The sequence below is a fragment of the Cyanistes caeruleus genome, chromosome Z (genome assembly GCF_971803275.1).
Source record: "Cyanistes caeruleus chromosome Z, bCyaCae1.hap1.1, whole genome shotgun sequence".
In the NCBI taxonomy this organism is placed as follows: Eukaryota; Metazoa; Chordata; class Aves; order Passeriformes; family Paridae; genus Cyanistes; species Cyanistes caeruleus.
Genome location: NC_141732.1, coordinates 72,164,908 through 72,189,992, shown reverse-complemented (window position 1 = coordinate 72,189,992; position 25,085 = coordinate 72,164,908). Strand labels below are relative to the sequence as shown.

At 43.9% G+C, this 25,085-nt stretch overlaps 1 protein-coding gene across 9 annotated transcripts in view; it reads left to right on the top strand.

The window, feature by feature from the left end:
* LOC111941134 (phospholipid-transporting ATPase ID-like) overlaps nt 1-25,085 on the top strand; it is a 96,922-nt gene that overhangs the window by 19,764 nt on the left and 52,073 nt on the right. For 5 of the 9 annotated variants that reach the window (XM_086868122.1, XM_086868124.1, XM_023944182.2 and 2 more), the window contains 2 exons: nt 11,069-11,147; nt 22,823-22,881. In XM_086868122.1, coding sequence (XP_086724248.1) covers nt 11,105-11,147; nt 22,823-22,881 — 102 coding nt within the window. In that variant the 5' untranslated portion in view covers nt 11,069-11,104. Of the gene's footprint in view, nt 1-3,218; nt 3,615-3,690; nt 4,120-10,699; nt 10,879-11,068; nt 11,148-22,822; nt 22,882-25,085 lie in introns of those variants that run through there. The other 4 variants (XM_086868121.1, XM_023944185.2, XM_023944181.2 and 1 more) reach the window with 4 other exon arrangements.

Sequence of the window (25,085 nt, the reverse complement as noted above, 5' to 3'; positions counted from 1 at the left end):
TCCCAAAAGGCAAGGACAGCCCTAGAACAACTGACATTACCTTCCTCTCCCATTTCATTTTCCACCCACAGGCAGGTCATGATAACAGGAACATGTAGGGTTTAGTTTTCCTTTCCTCTGCAGAGCTGTGGTGTGTATTCTGCTAGTAGGACAGAGTTTGATCTGCCACATCCTCCACAGCTATCAAGGATACTCTCAGTGCACTTCACATGTGATACAGCGTATTTTGGGACCCTTGGTCGTTTGTTGTTCACCTTATGATTGTGCTGGTTTTTCCTGGACAACAGGAATTTACAACTTGGATGTTCTCCTCACAGCATATTTTTTTAAACAGTTCTCTCATATCCAAGGTGTGGATAATAATGTCCTGATTTGTTCCTTTCAGTCCTGTATTTCTCATGCATCCTATTCTGACTTTTGACAGAAAGAGGATGCAGAAAGTCTCTCATAGGAAAGTGGCCATCTGACCACTTGGACCCATTGCAAGTGCTCATAACAGCTGTTCCAGGTGCCCCACAGTGAAGTAGGCTACTTATCCCTCCCCTACACAAGGAGCTCCTCACTAGTCAGGACTAGTGGAGAAAGCTGGGACAAGGAAAGCATGGGCTGTGGCAGGAGATTTAGCCATCTAAAGCTAACCCTTGAGGGTTTGTGAGGAAGCCCTCCAGTGCCACATAGAAAGGCTTTTCTGGAACAGTGACTGGCATAGGTAGGAAGTGAGCAATGCACTTGTGCTGTTCTGGGAGATGGAGATGAGACTGGGTGGGTGGAAATGATCCCTGGAGATTGCATTGGCTCTGGGTGTGGGGGATGAGCCCAGCCTAACTCATCAGAGAGTGGTACCATCACTCATCTGCAGCGTGGTACCAGCTGTGGCAGAGCAGGTCAAGCTTCAACCCTTGCAGTTCAGAAGTGGCAGGCTGCAATTGTAAGACAGTAAGGGAAAGTAAAAACCATCAGTGCACCTTTTGAAATACACTGGATCATTGGGAAAGCATCAAGATGACAGTAATTTAAAAAATTGCATATCATTAGGAGAGATTCTCTCATGGACTGGCATTTGGTTTAAGTCTACATTGTGGGTTGCTCCAGCATGTGCTTCACTTCTGTTTCTCTCCTATCCTCTAGTTCACTCCAGACACTCAAGGGCATAATAAGACATTCAAAACATTACAAGGTCACCAGATATATTTGGCTTCTGGGTGCTCCTGAGATGTTCCTCTGCTCTGTCAGCTTTGCTCTTTGGAGGAAGACCAAATCTAATCTGGAGAGTGGGTTTCTTTAAAACAGTGAGGCTTCAATTTTGCATCTTGATCATAGTTGAAATGCTGCAAAGGCTGAAGCACTGGAGGTGATCCAGATAAGTCCTTGGAAAAGGTCTTAATGGCATGCATTTAAATCCATCCCACCCTAGTGAGCCCTCTATGACTAGTCGGCATTGGGAAAGTGGAGGATTCAAAGGTGAAGGAGCATGGTATGGAGGAGGCACCTGGCCAAGAAGAGAGCTTGTTTACTGGAAAAACTACAGATTTAACTTCTTCCCACCACTGTGGATCATGGCAAATGACTGCTGCCCTGTTGCATCTGTCCAGCTGAATCTCTGCCCAAACCGTGCTGGCTTCAGGACACACCCAGACACCCTTTATACAGGAACTGGGATTTTGACAAGTGCCACTGCAGGCAGCAGTGCTCCCTCACATGTCTGAAAATCTGCAAAGGAGGATGCAAATCGTGTGGTGATTGGGAAGATGCTATCCAGGGAACAAAGTGTAAGGCAAGAGAACTGGGAGCTGAGTTCATACCCCTGAGTCACTCCTGCCCTTCTGAGTGCTTCCCTGTGTGTTAAGCTTCCCTGCATGAGTAGGTTCACTTGAGTCCACAAGGAAAGCATAGCTGAGGGAAAAAGTCATGGCCAATGTATGTGAGGTGTATTTCAGTGCCAAGAAAAATCATAAAACAACCTACTAAACTCTTAGCTATTTTAAAGTCCAAATAAGACACAAGGTACGATGACTTTATGGTTGGTCCCACTTGTGTGTCAAAGGAAGAAGACAAACCTAACCTTCTAGGAAGAAAGAAATTACTGTGGCTGAAGTCAAAGTGGTAACAAACAAGTATAAAGTCAGCAGCAAAGAAAGTAGGAGTAGTGTAGAATGACTCGTAATCAATCAACATATCAAAATGTCATGAAGAAAAGCAGATGAAAGTTGTAAGAAGGAGGAAAACTCTAGAATGAGGCAATACTGAGGGGTTCTCCAAATACGTAGAAGGACCAAAATTAATCCAGATCCTTGTACTTTTGCTTGCAGGAAAAAATGTGATATACTTGGGCTGTTGCTGTTGAAATGAGGTGTAGGTGGTGAGAAAATGAAAAATGGCTAGTGCAGGGGGAATTTTTTCTCCAGTTTGATGTTGTCAAGGTCATAATCATCTGAAAATGACCTGGATCTTCAGGAGATCAGTCCTATGTGGCACCTCCCATGGCTGTTTGTATGTTAGAATTAGGAAGCCAATTCAGCGAGCATTGTCTCAAATTGGTGTAGCTTGGAATATCCCTGAAGTCACAGCAAAGGGCACAGACTCTTGTTCTTCTTTCAGAAATTGCTTATGGTGCTAGTGTCCTCTTCATTGTCACTCTGTTCCTCAACCTTCATGACCAGCACTGGAGCACTACCACTGCAGCCTCCAAAGTCCTCCATACCTTTCCTCTTGACTACAGAGGATTTCATTTTGTAGAAAATACTCTGGCAAAGCCTTGACTCTTGTGTTACTATTATTAATCAGCTGATTAATGCATTCAAGTGGGTAGGTGTGAAATTAATTTTAACACTGTTAATGAATTTCCCCGTAGGAAAACTCAGAAGCTGAAGGAAAAAAACAGACACAAATACAGGTTAAAGTTTCTTGTGTTGTCACAATACATGGAGATGCTCCTGGCAGGCATTACTGTGAACATGACTATGTAAAGAATATGGTGCTTTAAAAATACTTGCAATTCACAGGTATAGAGGAGCTAGAAGTGGATTGAAGTTGCCTCAGTTTGTGTCTGGAGATCGGAGCAGCTGGCAGGTGAAATGACAGGGCACTGGCATACAGGAGGGCACTGTACTGTGAAGGGTCCCACAGCTTGGGAGAAAAGGGGAGTGTTTGGTCTGTTGAAGGTGGGAAAATGGGGTGGGAAGGTTTGAGGGCTTAAGAGAGTGCTGGGGGGCTCTCATGAGGAGGGTCAGTGCAGTCAGGAAGGTGTCCCAGAGGGCAAGGGAAGGTCATGCTCTCGGGATGAGCAAGCAATTCGGCGCCAAAGCAATCCTCTGGGTGGCTGGAGGAAGCTCGGTGGTTGAGTTATGCAATTGTGCTCTATGAGGCTTTTCTCTGCACAGTTTCTGCTACTCATAACTTTGGAAAGTGGGTGAGGTGGAGCCTTGGGATCAGCTTGTAGGACTGTGTCTCTGCGTTTAAGGAGTCCTGACCAGCTCCAGTGTTTTGCACACAGAGAGAAGGGCTGCTGCTAAGAAATGGATCCCTTCCCAAGTTCATCCTTTTTGAAAGCAATTTGATATGTTTTACTCTTTACTCACTTGCTTTCTTTTTGAAAGCTTCCGCGTCGGCAGGAGGTAGGTAGAGTGAGCAGCTGTTGCCTCTGGAGTTAATTTGGGTTCCCCAATCCTAGGTGCTGTGCTTCTCTGCTTTACTCTTTCACAGTTTGTAGCACTGAAGAGTTTTATTTTTGAGGGAGCTACTACACTCTCCCTCTCTACAGGAAACAGAATATAAAAAAAGAAAAGGGGAGGAAAAAAAAAAAAAAAGAATTCGGCAAGGAGCCAAGCCCAGTGACTGAAGTAAGAAGTAGGGAACTTGGAGTAAGTGTAGTTGCCGGGACATTGTATGTCAGAGCGAGTCAGCGGCGGATTTTAAGGGTGCCGGAGAGGACACGCGATGCCCATCCCGCAGCGCAGATAAGGTTTGCGTCCTTAGGTGAATGTCCTGGCGCTGCCACGGCGAGCGAAGCTGCCGCTCTTGGGAGGGGATAGAGCTGCGTGTAAGCCAGAAGAGAGGAGTGTACCGGAGTGCTATGGAGGGCAGCAACTTTGTTGCTGTGACTTTTACAAGCCTTCAAGGGTAAGATTTAAAGCTTTCCTTCCGCTCTCTTGTTTTTCCTGCCAGTTTTTTTTTGGGGGGGAAAAAAGGGGCAGAAAGCCGTGGGGTTTTTTTTTTCCAGACCCGAGAGTTTTGCGAAGCTTAATCAAAGCGCTCGGGGTTGAGCTTTTCCTACGGGCGAGCTGAGAGACGTCTGGGTGGAGTGAGCTGAGCTGTGCACGATTCCAGGCAGCAGCAGCAGCCCGGGGAAGCTGCTATTGTTTGTTTCAGAGGGATCAGACTGCGTTTCTCTTTGGGAACCCGCTCCGCCACAGCTGTTGATCCGTAACTTGAGCGTCGTCGCAACTAACTTACCCAGAGGAGCTGAATGCAGTTTTTTGACTGCCATCCTGGTGTCAGTTTAAAGAGTGTTTTAATGAAGACAGATGGAGGATGTTGGATCATTACTTGAAGACGTGGCAGATAACAGACTGAGCCTGTTTCCCAGCAATTACAGCTAATTGCATTGGCACATTGGAGTGTAGGGGTGGGAACGCAGGATTTCTTGGGTTTCTGTATGTATGGATTGGAAAAGCAACAGAAAATTACTGTAGGGCTTGCTCACCTCATCCGGGATACCTCTTCAGGTATGGAAAAAGCAGGGAGGTTTCAGGGATACTTTCAAACTCTTTACACGGAGTTAGTAGGTTTAAACGGGAGGCTACATTACTCTCGTTAAACCCTCATGCCAGGTGTGACCACTTACAGTGCCTTAAACTTATTCCAGGTTTTAATTCTGCTAAATCTGATTTCTGTTCTGAAAAAGAGTAGTTTTTGGATTCAAAACACACATTCTGGTTGTCCACCATGCAGCTCACTTTCTGTGTTTGCAAAGCAGGGAGTGGTACAACACATGCTATTCCCTGTTTTGCTCTTGAGGTATTCAAACACAAGAGGATGTAAGGAGGGGTGGAGAAATGCAAATAGTAATAGTATTTCAGTGCTGAAAGATGATTAGTACTAATTACTTCTAATGGCTGAAATTATTTAGTCTGCTTTTGGTAGGGAAAAGCAAATCCATTGTTCTCTTTGGAACCAAAATTTGACAAATTTGACTGAAACAGTTAGTACAGCTGTAGCTCAAAGGGGTCCCTTGGCAAACATGCCTTTGTGTGGCACATGGCAAGGTCAGTTTGTGCCAGGCATGCCAGGCCTTTATGCTGCTCTTACCAGAGCCTTGGCAAACACTGCACTGTGGTGTCCTTCTTTTACAACACCTGTGAGTGGATGTCCAGCTGTCCAGCTCCAGCATATGATATGTGGCAATAAAGGCATGGATAAAACAGGGAGTTTGAGGACCTGATGTATTTTAAATCCTTAGTATTTTCTCAGATGTACCTCCAAATCCACAAGTGTAAAGTGATACACGTTCAAAATTTAGGGACTGAGATCTCGTATTTAACATCATTACCCCACTAAGAGCAATGAGCAGTGAAAACAGGAAGTTTTCAACCTTTTTTGCCTTGATGCTCAGTGCTTGGGATCTATTTTCCCATATGTTGCTATTGGCTGGATACTTAGTATTTTAGCCTGAAAAATAATAGAATTCTAAGATCAGTGGGTATTTGTGATTGTTACATCATCTAAACACAAATTTTAAAAACACTAAACTTTTGTGCAAAAACTGACTTGACCTGAAAAGGTGAGTGGAAGCAGGATACGTTTTCTGAATTTTTACCTGCACAGGGTTGTTTAAAGTTTTTTTGTGTGTATACATACCACAAGATATTCAGTGGCAAACGTGACTGGAGAAATCTTGTTCCTCTGACTAATTCCCCTCATTTATTGGTGCTTGCTTCTCATCCTACAGCACAATTCACTGCCCCTCAGATCTGATATGACCACTGCTTGGGCAGGAATTTCAGTCTGTGCTGAACTACACCCCATGATCTGGATTAAAATAACCCTTCCAAAAATGATTGTATTTAACATGGATCATTTCACAGAGTCTGGGAATTAAATGATAGGAGCAGAGACACCAAGTATATTCTAACTCATATTTATCATTGAATCTGATGTATCATATAGCTTTGTCCAGAGGAACAGGGCCAGGAAACGAGACGTGTTTTCCATCCTCAGCATCTGTTCTGCATTCGTCCAGTTGTGCCATGCCTTTTCTCATTCTGCCACTCAAGGCTGGTGGGAAATGCCTCCCTTCTCCCCCATTTTGCAGTACAGCCCTCAATGAACCTTTGCAAAGTCCACATGTTGGAGCTCATTGAGACTTACCTGTCATGCAGGAGGAGCTTTGCAATTGTGCTCTCAAGCCAAATCATTGAATGGTGGAATGGTTTGGGTTGGAAGGGACCTTAAATATCATCCTGTTCCAAATCCCCTGCCATGAGCAGGAACACATTTCACTAGAATTGAGTGAAATGTGAATTGAGGTTGCTCAGAGCCCCATCCAGCCTGGCCTTGAGCATTTCCAGACATGGGGCACTCTGGGCAGCCCATGCCAGTGTCTCACCACCCTCACAGTAAAGAATTTCATCCTAATATCTAATATAAGCCTGCTCTCTTTCAGTTTGAAGCTATTCACTCTTGTCCTGGTATTACATGCCTTGCCAAAAGTACCTCTCAAGCTCTCTTGTAGCCTAAGAACTGAAATTTGCTCTAAGATCTCCCCAGAGCCTTCCCTTTTCCAGGCTGAACAATCCCCACTCTCTCACCCTGTCCTCACAGCAGAGGTGCTCCATCCCTCTGATCATCTTGGTGGCCTCCTCTGTGCTGGCTCCAGCAGGTCCCTGTCCCTCCTGTGCAGGGACCCCAGCTCTGGATGCTCCAGCTGGGTCTCAGCAGAGCAGAGCAGAGGGGCAGAATCCCCTCCCTCCCCTGCTGCCCACGGGGCTCTGGATGCAGCCCAGGACACGTCTGGCTGTCTGGACTGAGTGCCATGGCCAGGGCATCTAAAGCTTCTCATCCACCAGCTCCCTCAAGCCCTTCTCCTCTGGTCTGCTTCCAAACCGTTCTCTGCCCAGCCTGTACCTGGGATTGCCTCGATCCACCTCACTTCTGTCTGTCTTAAGTAAGGCAGAATTTAGTTTGTGAGAAAACACCACTTCCCTATTCAAGACCTGTCAAAGCAGCTTTTCATTGTGGATATTGAAATACCCAGAGCTCTTGCTCAAACTGTCAGTAGCCATAAAGCAGGTAGATTGTCTTTGCAGACATGTAAGCAATGGAGAGACAGTTCATAGAGTCTGTAGGTACAAAAGTGTTCTATGTTGAGAGGGGATAATTTATTTGTAGCTTATACCCCCAATTCCCTGTAAGTGAAGAACTGGGAATTTGAACTTTAAATAATTTCTGCTATAGGTCCTGAAAACACGGGGAAGCAACATATGTCCTGTTAAGCTGAGAGGTTGGACCTGCATGAGTGCTCAAATACTCTGAGACCCAGTTGATTATTGAACAGTGCAGAGTACCTGGGGTAAAAAGAAATGAAGAATATCCAAAACTAATTAAGTGGAAAATAGAACAACAACAAAGAGTCCAGAAGGGCTGACACAGGCTGTGGAAAGCAACTAGAAGAGATTGAGGCAGCACTTCACTTTGCCTGGCCATAGCTGGTGCCAGGGAAAATTAACACAAACAGGAAATTGTCTTTTTTCTAACTATAGAATGTTTTTTGTGTGTTTATGGGTTTTTAATTAATTCAGGAAAAGGAGGCCATGAAATTGTCCTACCAAAATTTAAGAAGCACTTAATGCCACACATCAAATGAAATATGAGAACTTTTTCCCCCTATATTTTCTTCCCTGAAAAGCATAATGAGAAATTAAAACTGTAATTAAAAAATAGATGTGATAGAGTGATAGAGAGTGATTGGAGGCTGATGATCCACTACTGCAAGTTCAGAAGGGAAACAGAATCTCAGATTTAAAAAACAGGAAAATAAAGAAAACTGAAAAGGAGCATGAATTTTGATTAAATGTGAAATCTGTGGGGGGAAAAAAATACCCTGAGGGAAATTGTTGATAAATACAGGTGCAAAGATGTTGGACCATGCAGGTAGAATTAAGAGTCTAAAATAACCCAAGAAAAAAGACCTGGGGCTGAAAGGCAGGAAGAGCCAAGGTCAGCCAAGAGAGCACATCTGTCTGCACAAGCTGTGATAAGTGAGACAAACGGGAGCAGTACCTGTTGCTCCACCAAAGGGGACAACTTCATCATTACTTGCTTGTGTTTCTTTTCACGCTGGCAGCTGGTGGTCAATGAACTCTTAGACTGAAAGCAGACACCTGGAAGTGTGACAGTGTACTGTCACAGAGGGAGTGTGAGCAGTCAGCACAGAAGCTACAGCCCTCATGAGAGTGCCTTTCCTTTGTAAAGAAGTATGGGGATTATATGTGTCAATAACAAAGCAGTAAAGGAAGATATTTGCAATATTATGAAAATAAAGGGTACACCTCAATGCAACAGGGGTGTGTCCAGCCCTTAATGCCATCATCTGTGTGCCCATTGAATACTGACACATTTTCAAATTACACTGTGGTTTGGGCAAGTCAGGAACTGAGTTTTGCCTAGAGGATCAGGTCAGCTTGGGAAGGATTCATACATAACTCCTGGGATTTAACTAAGTGAGCAGGTACGCCAAGTGTGGTGGAAATGACGTACTGGAGAGGTAATTGGTACAAATGGATGTGGCAAAGTTATCTCCCACTTCTGCCCTAAAAGGCAAAGTTACGTGGGAATTGAAAGCCTATAAGGGTATTTGTGCTGGCCATGATGGTAACTTAAATTTACTGCTGAGTGAAGAAGTTCAATGCATGCAATCCTGATTTAATGCACTGAGAAGTTGTGGGAACTACATGCTTTCCATATCAGAACGCTGTATTGTTTTTTTCAGTCTTCTTGTCATGCTGCAGTACCACCAGAAACCAGGGTTAAAAGAATCACAGTAATTAACAAAAGCCATGTGTTGGAGCTGAAGGAAGTTTCAGGTTTTTGTTTGGAAGACGTGAAAGTCTATTGTTTGTTTCATGTTATTACTGCTGAAAGCAAGCTTTTAACCACCTTCTCTTTTCTACTCCCCCAAAAATATAAACATCCTTTTTTCACCCTCTGCTGAAATTATATGCCTTGTCAATTAAGTACACAGCTGGGAGAGGTCTGGTAGCTGGGGATTGTTTTTCTAAAATGTTTGTAAAATACAGGAAGATCCAGGGTTCATATGGATCATGTAATCATCAATATTCTGATTATAACCAGTTAACCTTTTGCATCTTTGTGCTGACAGTGAACAGTGGCTTTTGTTTTTCTAAAATGTTTTGCAAATACAGCAGCATCCAGAGTTCATATGGATCATGTAATCATCAATATTCTGATTACAGCCAGTCAACCTTTTGCATCCTTGTGCTGCCAGGATTACCAGATTAGTGATTATCAGATCTGCGGCTCCTGATGCTTTAGGAAATCTGAGGTCTTTACCTCTATGTGTGTGGGGAGTGTGTCTCTTCCCACCATCATATGGGGAGCTCTCTGTCCTAGTTAGTAGGGTTTTGTAGGACATTATAGTAATTCTACAACATGGAAGAAGTATGCTGAAAGTGGTAGACTGAGATCAGGGATGGAAATTAAGTTGGGTCAGCAGGGTCAAGAAAGCTTTAGGTTGTGACATTGCATATTTTAACTTTAAGTGTTTTGGCTTCATGGGCAGAGAAATTCTGGGGAGAGGTGGTACCAAAGCATTTGTCATGATGAGCAATGTGGGATGAATTAATAAAGAAAGGACATCTTCCAAGTAGAGTGGGCACAGAGAGGCTCCCAAACCCCTCTCTGAATTCAGATGCATGCAACTGTAGCTGCTAAATATAGCTTTGCTGGAGCATCTGGAACAGAATTTTGACATATGGATGGATTGTAGAGTTTTCCTTAAAGTTTACATTTATTTTCTGCAAAGACATGAAGCTCAAGCTTGCACTGGTGGTATTGCATCAGGCATGTATTTGGGCAGTGCCATAGTGTATGTTCTCATATTCACGCTTCCAAAATATGACATATTTGCTATTCCTGTCTCCTTAGGCACTCTTGCTCTGCACAGATAGCATAGGATAAAGTGCAAAAACTACATTCTGTCACCTAGAAAACTTGTTCTGGATAGACTGTGACTCTCTCAAGTGGCTCAGCCTGCTTCACTGACCACTTAAGCAACTGGTACAATGTTCCTGTTGATTCAGCTCCTGGTCACAGAGCAATGCCAGCTTTTCTCATGTTCACAGATCCTCTAGGTTGTCAGCACCAACATCACCGTCAAATCCTTTAAATAAACTTGTCTGATGATTGGGACACTGAAAATTTCACTACCAGCCGGTTTTGATGGGATTGTTTTTAAAGTGCTCAATTCCTCTGCCTATCAGATTATATTCAGGGCCTTAAATGCTTTTCTGGTGCCTGGCCTTAGCTTCTGAGCCAGGTAGTTTGCAGCCAGTGGGGGAGAAATTTTATTCTAGTCTGCCCCAAACATGCAGGATGGCCAGCAGTGGACAACAGTGTGAGCCAGCACGTGTCGAGCAGAGGCGGATTTACAGGAAACCAGTGCTTCCCGCTGCTTCCTCCTCTTGAAGGAGGCTGGTCTTGCTCTGGGTAGACACGCAGTTCCTCGACCTTAAGTACAAGCTCTGGGTCTGTATTTCTCATTTTCATATAGCACCAATGTAGTGGGAATATCCTTTTTAGTCTCTCCTCCACTGGCTCCTCCTTTGTGCCATGCCAGGAGATGAATTGATCAGCATGTCCAAGGTAAGGATGATGCACTGATGCAGTGAAGCCTGAAAACCTAGGATTGTTTTCTATTTTAATTCATTCTAGATGATAAACTGTGGCTGTTGGCCACAGTGCTTAGAAATTAGTTTCCTCTGTTTATTTGGCATAGAATTACATGTATGTGCTGCTGTATATGTTGTGAATTGCCTTTTCTTTTCTCTTGCAGAATTTCCATGGAGTTGGACTAAAATAAAGTTCTGGGATGTCTCTATTTGGATTAAAATTTGGAAAGAAGAAATTGAAAGGTAAGTGTGGTCTGGTAATGCCATTGCCATAGGAGCAAAGGAACATAAATACAGCACATGTGCAAGTTCTTGAGCTCCTGTTTGGGAGCATGTCTGGCCCAGAGCAGGTGTGGGAAGATACACTTTCTTTTTCCTGCATTTCATACTGCTTTGGAGGAATGCTGTGGACTGGGTGCCAGTGAATGGGGGCACATCTGCAGCAGGATCAGATACAGAGTTTGTGCTCTGTAGTGACACATGACTGCCTTGGGGAAGTTGGGCTTTGGTGGTTTTTTTTTATACAGGAATCCTTTGTGGGCGTGGGTGCATGAACAAGGCACAGTGCAAAGGCCTGATGCAGTCTTTGGATGATGAAATGTACTGGTGCATCTCAAATTCTGTGTTCAGCTTTGAGCCCCTCATAAGAAAGACTTTGAGGTGCTGGAGCATGACAGAGAAGGTAAAAGAAAATGGCAAAGGGTCTAGAGCACAAGTCTTATAAAGAGCAGCTGAGGAAGGTGGGAGGTGTTTAACTTTGAGAAAAGGAGGCTCAGGGGAGACCTTATTGTTTTCTGAAACTACCTGAAAGGAAGCTGTAGTTAGGCAGGGATCAGTCTCCTTTCCCAGGTAATAAGCAACAGGACAAGAATAAATGGCCTTGAGACACCAGGGGAAGTTCAGATTGGATGTTAGGAAAAATTCCTTCACAGAAGGGGTTTTCAATCATTGGAACAGGCTGCCCATGGCAGTGGTGGAGTTACCATCCCTGGAGGTGTTACCAGATGTGTAGATGTGGCATTTAGGGACATGGTTTAGTGATGGAGTTGTCAGTGCTGGGTAAACAGTTGGATTTGCTGATCTTGGAGGTCTTTTCCAATCAAAACAATTGCATGTTTATATTGTATGATTATATTTTATGATGGCAATGGCCCAGATATTCCCTCCAATCAGAAATAGGAAGAAGAGTAAATCAGAGATGTGCACCCTGAGAGCACACATGTGTGCACCCTGAGAGACTCAGTGTGCGGTCTCTGGTTGGGGGTCCAGGTCTGCAGACATGGTGAAGAGGGAAAGTCTCTAGCCTTTCCTTTCAGGGTGTTCCTCTCTGTATTTGATGAATGTGGAATTACTGCCCTACTTGTATTTTGACAAGAAATTATTTTTCAATCTCTCTGAGCTCAGAGGACTGAACAGCTTTTTCCCAGGGGTTTATTTTTGCAATTGTGCTGCTATTTCCCCTTCCTGGACCAGGGCAGACTGTGAGCCCTGGTGTTAAGACAGGGGCATCCGTTTGCTTCTCTGACAGTCCCTGGAGAGGAGGTTGTGATTGCTCCCAGGGAAGGATCTCTGCCAGCCTCAGATCATTTTTACCCCAACTTGGCTTGGCAGATGCGGGAGCACAGGTTTGTCCGTGAGCCTCAGTCCACTCAGGGCACCCCCACGTGTAAATCAGTAGCTGTTCAGATTATCAAAGAGATTCTGTTGCTATATTAGGAAAGTGTTGTGTTTTGCCTGAGCCTGGGCCTGGGTTTTGGCAGGGAAGAGTTCGGCCCACTCCCCCCCTCCCGTCCCTGCCCCACCCTCAACCAAGTATTTGAGCAACTCAGATCTTCCTAGATAGAAATCCTGTATTTTATTGGGAAGAATAATTTCTTTTCACCTATGATCATCAGTTCAAAACCAATGAAGGCAAACTGGAAAAAGTTCAGAGGATAAAGGAAACAGGGGTGATCATGGAATGAGGAGCTTCCATAACAGGAAGCTGAGTGTTTTCTCCTCCTCTTGTGTTTTTAATTATTGTGCCTTGCACCCCCAAAGCTGTGATTGCTCCTTGCAAACATTTAACTAGGAGTAAATGCCAGTGTTGAAATGCTATTTTAATCCAAGAGTTTATAAGTCTTTGTGTTTGTAGAAGTCCAAAGGACTGTGCTGCCTGAGAGCAGGGAACATCACTTGTGCTTACTTTGGAGGGGCAGTACTGCTTGTGGAAAGACCAAAAATTTCTATTCCAAAAACAAAGCTGGATGATGTTTAACCTTGCTGAAGGGTCATGCTCATGATATGACTTTTATTGGAGGGAATGGATTACCTCAGGCATCAGTTGCTGGACCTGGGATCAAGACTGCTCCCATGAGATCCAGCATTTCTCCTCAGCAAGGCATGGTTTCCACACAAGCTGAGGTGCAGGTGAAATATGATAGGTGTAGTTTAAGAGGAGAGGTTACATGGTCTTAAGTTTCTTGGAGATAAGGGTTGGCTTTTTATAGTCTCAAGGTCTTTACAGAAGTTATCAGGAGTGTAACTAAAGCGCAGCTCGTGTTGACACACAAAGATGCGTGGAGGAAACCAGCTGCTGGATAATGTTGGTGAAGCTGTTCCAGCTGTTCCAGCTGAAGCAGGGAAGAACACCTCTTAGATAAGCAGCAGAAGTGTTTCTATGGAAAAGGCGCCTGAGATCTTTTACTGTGAGGTTTAACCTACAGTTAGAACATGGGTGGAACAGAGAGGAAGGGGGGCACTTCTAGTTCATTGAGCGTGTGGAAGGTTGGAGATGGCTGATAATTGTGGAATATCTCTGTTCACTGGCTTCCTCCCATGGCAGTTTAGTTCAGCATTGGAGCTTCATAACTCGAGGACAGGGATAGGCAGGTACTGTCCATGAAACAATGGGAATAGAAAGTAGGAAGAATTCAACTACACAGATGGAAGAGCAGTCATTGCTGTAGTTTTGTCTCCATAAGCCCAGCCTCAGGACACAGTTGGAGGAGGAAGAAGAAGGTTATACATTGAGGTAGGGCTTTTGGAAAACTCCTCTGGATTTTCCTTCTTGCTGCTCACCAAGGCAGCTGGGCTTGGAGCAGTCAGGCAGCTCTTGGCAGCTCCTGAAGAAGGCAGCCCATGACTGGCACTAGAGGACATGGAGCTCAGCTGCCTTCTGGGATCCCCATTCTGATTCAATAGGAAATGTCTCACCACAATAGATATTGAGTATGAAAAATTTATTTATTTTTATATAATTTCCCATGAGGGAAGTAACTGTGAATCGAAAAACTTCTCGAAGTTTGTTTTAGAGCTGTATTTATTTTTATGATTTCTTTGCATCACTTCCTATCACAGTGCATTGCTGTTATAAATAACATGCAGTTGTGTTAAACTGTGTATTTACCAGCATGTCTAGGAGATACTGTTTTCTAGTAAAGGAAATTATATGTGCCAGCCAGTCACTGTCAGACTAGTTTTCAAAATAAAAACAAAAGACTATTTCAGCTGGTTTTTTTTGGCATGCTAATACTAGTCAAAATATTGTTAGCTACTATCAGAAATGAAACCAGGACACAGAGTGATACAAAATTCTAAACCAACTGGGAGGGGGAACTGGGGGAAGGGAAAGTCAGTTTTTCAAAATGAAGAATAGACAGCTTCCACTGCCAATATATTTGGAAAATGTATATTTCATTGAATGTGGACTGAAACAGATATGAAAATATGTAGATGCTTCTTGAGAATAAATTTGTTGCCAGGTACTTTTGAGACATGATGAGTCCCCACCTCTGCCCAGAGCCAGGGCAGGTGGCTGAGACACTGCCAGGAGTAGGAAAGGAAGAAAAACCAGAACTGGTGTTATTTCAGGAGATGGGAAAAGGAAGATGTGAGTCAGCCTATGCCCCTTCCTAAAAAAACCTAAATGGGAATATTTTCAGGTTTAAGATTATCCAACACTTCTTCCACCTATGCCCCGAGAGTACTATTTGACTGCAAGTGTTGTACACACTGGGCAAATCTGGGGCATCCTTTTGGAGCTGTCTTTTCTTCTTTTTTATTATGGTGATAATATAAAATGCTGCTTTTAGTAAAGGGCATGGTCTACCACTGAATTTTATGTTATTATTAAAAATTTACTAGACCTGAGGCAGGAAATATTTCCAGTTCACCCTCAGGGTTTTTTATTTCAGACCTTTATCTGCTGTATGAAAATGGAGGTCAGTAACTCACCAAAGTGGGCCCTCTGTTCCAGTAACAAAATAATTTGGCTTTCTGTACCAGGGATATATGGAATGTTTTACCTGTGTGAGAAATTCCACTATGGATGGTGTTTGTTTGATGCTTAGCAGGAGGCTGAGCTCAATACCAATCACCAAAGATACAGTCCATGACCACAAAAGTGTATTTCTTGTGTTTTGTTTCTTCAGGAGGAAGGAGGATTCTTGTTTTTCTGAGGCAAAAAGACATAATAAATATATTTATTTAATAATGGGGGGACAGGAAGGATGAAATAGGGCTAAACTTATTGATGATGGTGTCCTGTAAGGTCATGATTCATGCTTTTTCTAAATTAAATGCCTCACACTGAGAACAGTCTACTCCATTTCTGAGATGAAAATGCATGTGATTGCCAGCATAAATCTTCTCCAGGCAGGGCAGCCAGAGATTCTCCACAGAAGAGGGGGCATCTGCACATTAAAAATGTGTGGGTTTGTAGCATAGAGTCCAGGAGAGCCCCTCCTGTGAGTCAATAAAAAGCCACATTTGTTTGCCAGGCAGCTGAACGTGTTCCTGCTCCGAGCTGGGCTTGGCTCTGACCACCCTCTCCCCATTTCCACCCCACTGGTTTCTCACTGCTGCTGCTGCCCCAGCCGCGCTCGCTGAACCCTGCCAGGCTCTGGCTGCAGTTCAGGGCAGGGATGGGCTTTGGTTTCGTGCTGCAGGGCAGCAGGTGTGCAGCACCGGTCGGGTTACAGCACGAGGGTGACACTCAGGTAAGGAGGGTCTGACAAATGTCCATGTCCCAGACTGGCGGTGAAATACAGATATTTAACCACTATGACGCTCAGTCATACTGCTCTTTGCTTTGCCCATGCATCCTCTGATCCGTATGGGATGATGAACCCTTCATGTAAAGATCCCTGGCTTTGGTTTTGGATGATTCCAACAAGGCACTGCTTTGTTACGAATGTGAAATTCTGTGGTATCAGCACTATAAGAAATAATCCCATTTTCCTTACCCCAGTGAAAGGGACTCTACCTAGATACAGTACCTGCAAATCAAGACACTTGTTGCATGGTTCTTTCACCCCAAATGATTGCAAAAAAGGGCAATTTTTGCTTTAAGGTGCAAGGAGATTTTAGCTACTAGCTTGTATAATAACCTCCTAGGAGAAAAATGTTTTGGTTGCCTAACACAGTATATGATGACTTGCCCTCTCCCATGGAGTTGCCTTTCACTGGAAACTGTAATTCTCAGTTTTTCTGAGGGGAGGATAGAGGTACTGACTCACCATGGCCGTTTTCTGTCTCTTGTGCATGTAGAGGAGCAGTCCACCAAAGACCAGAAAACATGGTTGGGATTTGTCTGCCTATTACGAGATGGCTGATCTCCTGGATGCTGGCTGGGGTGGCCATAGCTGAGAGGTGATACCAAAAACTGGGCCACATGTGATGATGAGGAGCCTGAAAGCAGGGACAACAAAAGTTAGGAGGGAGATGAGACAAGGGAGAGGTAGGAGGAGATACATCATGAGGTGTGTGACTAGAGGGGGTCTTCTGGGACTGCTTATAGCCTGTTGAAGAAGAGACCTGGGTTACAGCCCTAGTAGGGTCAGTTCCCCTGGAACCAGGACAATCTGTTACAGCTTTCACAACTTGGTAAGGATAATAGCTTTGCTAAAAACAACTCTGTAAGGGAAGCTGGGAAGATGAGTCCAGCTCCTGGATGCCACTCTTTGTAGCTGGTCCAGGGCAGAGTTTTTGCTCTTGAGGTCACTTGTTTAAAGGGTGGAGGAGAGATTATTATTTTTACAGAGTTTATGCTGTCTCTGTTCTGTTGTCAGGGTTAGTTACGCAGGCACTCCCCTAATTGGGCTGTGTTCATTTAGTGCATGAAGTATCAGTGCCTAGTTTGTATAGGACTTGGCAAAACCAGGCAGATCTTAACCTCCCATTTCTTGGAGCCACAAGACCCAAGATCCACAAAACTTTTCCAATACCCAGTTGAAATGCATCCTCCTCTTGGCAAATGCTCCTTAGCATAAACCAGAAACAAATTTCCAGGCTGTCTGACCAGATATTGAATCTAACCTTTTGCAGGACTTTTCCATGCAGCAGTCTTAAAGTAAGAAGGCTGGTGGACTGGCCAGATACATTTATAGCTGATTTTTTGGCATGGGTTTAATTTTATTAAATACAGATGTTATTCTGAGGTTTAGCTTCTAAAACTGTCTGCCTGAGAAAACAGGCACTTTCCCAGTGACTTGGTCTCAGTGGTTAGACCAAGAACTGGGCACTAAGCCATATTTATGTACGCCGAGTTTCCACTGATTAATAATTTAAAATAGTTTTCAGTGGCAGTGAAATGATAACTTGGAGCACAAATACCATTCCTTCTTTCCAGTGAATGCAATTTGCAGAAGCAGAACATTTGACTTAGTTAGAGATATATTAAAAAGTTTCAAGAAATGAAAAACTTCTCATCTGATATCTGTACAGCTTCCCCCTCCCTTTTTCCTCATTGCTTTTCAGAATCAACAGGGCATGATAAGACATGCATGCTTGGATCTACAGCCAAAAACCCCTGAGTTATGGTTTCCAGTCAAAGCTGGTGCAATGCTTGACTTTTCTTAATTTTTTGTTTATTGTAATCATCCAAGAGTCTTCATTTCTGTCCAGACTGTTCCAGAAACAAAAGAGAGCTATGTGGTTTATGATGGTGGAGAACTGCTAGATTAGGAGGCATAGCACTAGGACCTCACAGTCCTCAGCTGGTAAAAGCCACTGAGGCAGTGTTGCCCTGTGCATGTGGTCAGAGTGGTTCTCCTTTGGTGTAGCCAGAGGATAGGAAGTTCTTGATGTTATTAGATAGGGTCCCTGTGAAATTTATTGTGGTTTTCCTTGATTTAGCCAAACATATTGGCTGTTGCCCAGCAGGAAAAGTTAAATTCTCGCCACTAGAAATTAGCCTCATATTTTGGTCTTTAGGGACAGTACCTCTGAGAGGGATGGATGGCTATGGCAGCCAAAGGCTCCATTCAATTTTGAACCAGGTTCACAGTTACCTGGGGCCTTAAGAAAGGGGTTATCACACAAAACCTGCCCCTGGGTGCTGTATGGGAGTGCAGTGCCTTGATTCTCATTTCTGTTCTGTTCCATGTCCTACTGCCTCATGTTTCTATGCCATCCCAGAGCTGTTTGCTGCCATTAATGTTTCTCACATAAATGCCATTTGGAGAGTGCATCTCTCAGTGTTCTGAGAGGCTTCTTTCCACACTGGGGCACATACAAGTGTCAGCTTTTTTCTAACAGCATTTGAGACTCTTGAGTTCAAATCCATGTGTCAAGTGGCTCATCCCTGACTGCAAATACCCTGGGGGCAACCTGAGAAAGGGGATGGCTTCTTGCTCCCCCAGTGTGCCCTGGGAAGAGCAAAGGAGCTCAGGGCATGTTCAACTGTTGCCTGCAGCACTTGGATTTCCTTTCCTGCATACAAAACAGAAAGCCGCTGAGGACTTCAGAAGCTGTCGTGTGACACCAAGGCTCTCTAAAGCTTTGTCATCTGTTCCTATTTACATTAACACCATTTATCTTTTCTGTGGCATTCCTTCCAGGACCAGACTTGGAGCCCCTGAGGAGGGGATAAGGGTAGCACTTACTGTATGGCAGGAAACAGGCAGGGGTTGGGAAGTTCTGTTTTTAACAAATAACTTTATCTTTCATCGGCTTTGAGAATACTGTTGCTCTCAGGAAAATTCCTGAAGGAGCACACAGCACAATAGTTGAAGCCCATCAAGTCTGGACCTCTTGAGCTCTGCTTCTGTTTTCCTCTGGGACACCCGATAAGTGACTCTGATCTCTTGGTACTTTGTTCTACCTATTGTGAAGATAAGAAAAAATTGTCCGAGGAAACCTGTGATGGATTAAGCACTTTAAAGGTATTGAATGAAGCCCTGTGGTTGATCTGAATCATCCATTTGGGGCAGATGGCAGGTGATTTCAAAATGACTGATACTGTTAGATGTGTGTGAAGAAGGAGAAAAGCACATTTTTCTAACATAGCTTTACATTAGTGATTAGAGGGCTTGATGGAAACAGCCCACAGAGAGAGACCAAAAAATGGCGATCTGAAAAAGGGCTTAAAAATTAGGGGTGCTGTGTATTTCAGGGTCATTGAAGGAAAAGGAGAAGGGCTAGCTCATCAATGCACTGAATAGCTTAGACGCTTGCTAATGCAAGAGTGAGCAAACAGGAAGAACTAGATGTCTTAACACATCATTAATAGGTGTAACAGACACGTGCTGTGATAACTCATGAGGCTGGAATATTAATAGAAAATAATAAAATAACTCTGTATGGTTAACAGAAGTTTTCCTTTTATGATTGCGTGGTCTGAAAAGCAGCTTGAAGAAAGAAATGAGCAAATCGCAGATCTCTTTGTAATGCTACAAGGTAATGAGCAGGCATAGCAAACCAAGAGGGACAGTCTTTTGTGGGGGAAAAAAAAAAAAAAGAAAATATAGTTTTTGGAGAGGCAGGACATGGTGGTAAATGAAGAATTCTACCTCTGCAGAGGCAGGGTTGGAGAGAAGTGTAGAGGAATACAGCCTACTCAGCTGGCTCAGAGTTTTGGTGCAGAGGTGGGTAATTTTTTGGAAAGGAAAGGAGGTTGTTTCAGAAGTGATTCCCTCCCAAACAGAGTGAATGGGAGGAGCTGGCTGGTTTTCTGAAAGCTGGAGGGAGTGTAAACAGGAATAGTTATGAAATGATGCAATGATACTTAGGAAAAAATGACAATATCAAATTGTTTAACATTGACTTCAATAAATATGAAGAACTAATATCTGACACCTTGTGGGAAGGAATCCTGGGGTGGAGGGAGAATTAGAGCTGTCATTTCCTTAAATAATTGATATTAAGGGCACATATATTATTAATTGATATTAAGGGCACATATATTATTAATTGATATTAAGGGCACATGTATAGGTTACCAACTTTCAGAGAAAGGCTCAGAAGGATAAGTGAAATGGTGAAATCAGAAGCTCCCCATTTGCTTCAGACAAAAGAAGGATGCCTCTACAAGGTGGAAACCAGCTTGTTTTATCCAGCACAAACAGTGTGACAAAGGCTCAAAGTGAGAAAATGCTATCAAGGACATAAAGGGTAATAAAAGTTGTTCTGTAAGAGTTGGGGTCTCTGGGGAGGCTCAGTGTAAAAAGCCTAGCAAAAAAAGCTAAGAAATCAGAGGATTGGTTTTTTTTGGGTTGTTTTTTTTTTTTTTTACCCTCTAGACATCTAACATAATACTTGCCAAAAGCAGAGGACAAAGAGGTAGGTTTTGGGCTGGAATAGAGAGAATGGGTTGACTGGGTAAGGTAAAGCATGCCCTGGAGCAGTTCTGCCTTTGAGAGTCTGGCTTACAGGCAGGCAAAGTTCAGAAGACTGGGAAGAGAGCAAGCACAACGTCCTATCCTGAAACAGGGAAAAAGAAAAGCTGAGCAATTATAGATGTATTGGCTTCACTTGAGTAAAGGTTAAAACAATACAGCAAACCACTTGAAGGTAACTAGGAGTTCGTGTGTGGGGAAGAAATGCTTAACAGTCAGCAGTCCCAAAAAAACTGCATCAAACCAAAATTAATTCTGTTTTAGTGGTAGCTGGAGGGCTATTGAAAAAGCCTCAGATAGTTGCCATGTATCTTGGCTGTCACTTGTAGCATTTTTACAAGTAAACTGGAGATACATGCTCGAGATAAAATCACAAAACAGTGAGTGCCAGATTTTTCAGAAAAAAAAGAGACATTAACAATAGATATTGACGACTGATTAGGAAACTTGAAAGATTCATCAGGGTATATCCCATCCTGAGTCTAGTATTCAATATTTACTTCTTCATCTTGGCTGTCAGAATAAAGAACACAGTACATCTGTGAATAGCACCATGCTGGTGGGAGCTACAAGCACACTGAAATAGGATTAGAATTGACTAGTTGGAGAAATAGTCTGAAAGAATTTGGATGCAGTTCAGCAAGGACAAATGAAAGATTTGCATTGCCTGATGAGGCATCTGGCTCTACCAGAAAGGATCTGCCAAAATGGATCATATTCTGTGAAGCCATCCTCTGTGTGCTGGTGGTGCATAAGGATATTACTTTAAATTACTCTTGGGTGAATTCTTGTGCACAATATGCATTATCTTCAAGGAAAGTTGCATGTCCCTTGTGCCCTGGCTAGCTTTGGTAAGGCCTCAGCTGCAAACCATGGCCCATTTTGGGCATCAATTCAGAATGGTCTGAACTAGCTGGGAAGCCCACTGGAGAGCACCAAGAGTGATGCTCCTACGGATGGATTAATGCATAGGTGACTGAAGAAACTGGAGCTGCTTACCCTTGGGAAGGCCAGTGTAAGACATAACAGCCCTCAGTATGTAGTGAACTTGGAACACATGATCATAGAATGCTTGCACAGAACAGCTCCAAGAACCACACCTCATGCCTGAGAGCACTGTCCAAATGCTTCTTGAACTCTGTCAGGCTTGCTGCTGTGACCACTTTCCTGCGGAGCTGTTCCAGTGCCCAACCACTCTGGGGAAGAGCCTTTTCCTGATATCCAACCTAAACTTCCCCTGACACAACTTCAGGCCATTCCCTCTGGTCCTGTCACTGGGCACGCAGGGGGAGATCAGTGCCTGCCCCTCCTCTTCCCCTCCAGAGGAATCTGTGGACAGTGATGGGGTCTCCCCTCATTCTCCTCTCCAGGCTGAACAGACCAAGTGACTACAGCTGCTCCTCATGTGGCTTCCCCTCCAGTCTCTTCACCATCCAAATGACCATCCTTTGGTCTCTTTATAATAGCTTTTATACCTTTTGTATACTGTGGTGCCCAAAACTGCACACAGGACTTGAGGTGAGGCTGCATCAGTGTAGAGCAGAGTGGGACAATCCCCTCCCTCCACTGTCTGTGCTCTGTATGCTTGGCAAGTAGCACAAAGAACTTAGGGGAAGCAGGAAAACACTCTTGATCTTCCCAGAAGACAAAACTTCTTGAAATTGAAGTTTTGTGTTAGATAATGCAGGGAAAAACTGCCCTAGGGGAAGGAAACTTCAGTCCTGGAATAGACAACTGAAGAACAGTCACCCCTGGAGCTTTCTATTGTCATTTTTGGGGAAGAGAGGCAAGACCCTGCCTTGAGGTAAAGGACACATTTGATGACCTTTTGATACACTTCCAGTAATTTTTGGTTTCGTGGTAGATGTGGTGATGGTGTCCCATCAGTGGGATGATGATCAGAAATGCACCTGTACTGGAAGAAGGGCACTGGCTGTAGGCTGATGGCAACAGCTCCAGAGACTTCAGGGGGAAGAGAAGGAGCAGGGCAGGAAGAGTGAGCACCACTAGTTGGGAACTCCTACCCAGAAACTGAACAACCTGACCAGGCACTGGCATTGCAGTGAGTGGTGGGTAGAGGAGACTTGTTATATGGTGTTACGAGTGTCACAGTGCACAGTGCACTGTGTCAGTCCACAGTGCAGCCGCCCCAGGTGTCACCAGCCACCCCAGGTCCTGACACAGGGCTGCTGGCCAAGGGCTCCGATTCATTGTTGTTACTCCCTTCTCACAGCTATGCTTGCACTTTCTGATGCTTCATTCACATCTGTATTGACTTTGGTTATGCTCAAGCATGATTGATGTGTTTCCTTTTCTTTGCAGAGGAAGAGAGACAACTTCAAGCAAACAACCGGGATTTTAATCTGCAGTTTGAATATGCTGTAAGTAACCAGCGTATGTTGTTTCATGCAGATGTAGCCACAGATGTAGCTGCATCTGCTTCATGTCTCAAGTGTTTCAAAGGGGTGAAGAGAGCTGCATGCCAGCTATGGCTCTGCAAAGCAGGCAAACACGAGCCACATGAACGATCGGAGGTGGATTATTGCTGAGTCAGCCTGAAAAATGGGCAGCTGAAGGAGATCCGATTCTGGAAAAGCATGACACAGTGACTTTCCACACTTCCAGAAAATTATTTGTGAGTCAAAGCATTTGCAGAATCAGGCTCCAAGGCCTTTTAATAATGGAGTTTTCTGTGGAATTTTGTCTCCATTTAAAGTAAAACTTGAAAGGAAATGTGTCAGTTCCTCAGCTTTTGCAGTGAAATCATCTCTGTCAGGAAGTTTTTGAATATGGCCCTTGTGGCTTTCTGCCAACTTTTCTGCAGGATTCTTAACAGCCTACTTAAGTTCACTTTGTGCTGTGAAATCTGTGATTCCAAAGTGTGCCTTGACACAGGCTGGCTGTGTCCCAGGTCTGCCAGGTTAATTCACCTGGGAGCCCCTGGGCAACTTGATTTCCAAACCTTTTCTGATGCTGTGTCCGGAGGACAGCTAGCTCAGCCACTAGATCTGTCCTGCCTGTGCCTGCAGGGACATCCCCTCTGTGGGGCCTGGAGCTGCATTCTTTCAAAGTGTTTGCAGCTACCAGTTAATACCAAAGTGAATTTTGTGAATTTTTGTCCTTTGAATATCTGAATTCCAGTGGTGAAATTAATCATTCAGTTATTCGGGAGCCCGTGTTTTGGTTTAGGAACATCACAAGTATTTTCTTGGCAAGAGGTGAAAAACCTAAGCATTTTAGAACACACTAATTTCTTGTGATGGAGACAGTTTGACTTGCCAGCAGGTTTGACTGATGGCAACATGGTGGTTTTCAGTGTTCACTTTTCACCCACAAACTATACAATGTGGGTTAGAGAGTCCCAGAGTCCAGAGCTGCTGCATGTGTCCTGCATATGAAATGCACAGAAGTTAATACATGTGAAGTACTATGCAGAATGAATGTCTTGTCAAGACTGGTGACTGGCACACAACCTGTCAGTAGCCTGCTGGGGTGGGTATTAACACTACATCTGATTTTGTCGTCTTCCACTGAATTACTACTAAGTGCAGCAGCAGGACAAGAAAGTAGGAGGGAGATGGGCAGTTATGTCAGGGTAGAGGGACCAAGCAACTCTTCTGGTTCCACACCTAATTCTTTGAAAAGGCGTTCAGAAAACTGACTTTGCATGACACTGCTTCCCAGCTGATTGCCTGATTGTGCCCAAGGGTTTGCAAATAGGTGTAATTAAGTAGAGACTGTGAGAACACCTCAGAATTTCCACAGGTCTGTGATTAGGTGATAAAGTGAATGCAGCCAAAAAGCCAGCTCAGTATAATATGTTAAAACTTGGCAGTGAGTTTTGGTAATCATGCCCCTCATTTTAGTCAGCTATGGCTCATGATTTCTGGAGTCCTGTGTAGACTGAGGCTTAGGAAATCCAGGAAACTGCCCCAAAGAGCCAAGCCTCAAAGTGGTGAGTGGATAGTGAGGTACTAACAGACTTTAGGTGGTGATGCAAGAACTGCTCTAACTGTACAGGGCTGCACGGCATGTTCTGGGCTGCTTATTTCCAGTAAGTCCTCAGAAAAGTTCAGTTTATTAACTCCACATTACTATGGTGTATGAAAAGAATTAACCTTGCTCATATATTACTTCAGATCCCATGCTGTAGGTTGCTGATGAATGTGGAAATGACAAAAAGGGACATAGTCTCCTGGCATCCTCCCATAACATATCCATGGTGCTCCTGAAAGTTTACTCTTCCAGGCAAGGGTTAAATTTGGGTACCTTCCTCACATTCAGATTTGCCTCATTATGTTGGGGTTGCATTGCTAAGCCACTAGGATGTGGTTTAGGGGGAACGACCACTAAGATCCAAAGGAAACCAGCCAATACAGCAAAGCTTTAAAAGTATTTTAGACAGTGAAAGTTGTAGGAGTGAGGTTCAGATTTCTTAGTAACTTAAGGCCACATTAGCCATAAAACCTATAGAACAGGTTCTTGTAACAAAGCTAAGTGAGACTGCAAATGTTTCTTTAGGGTGAGGCAGTTGCTGAGAAAGGCCAATAAGGAAAAAGAAAGGGAAATGCAAACCTAGGTGTTG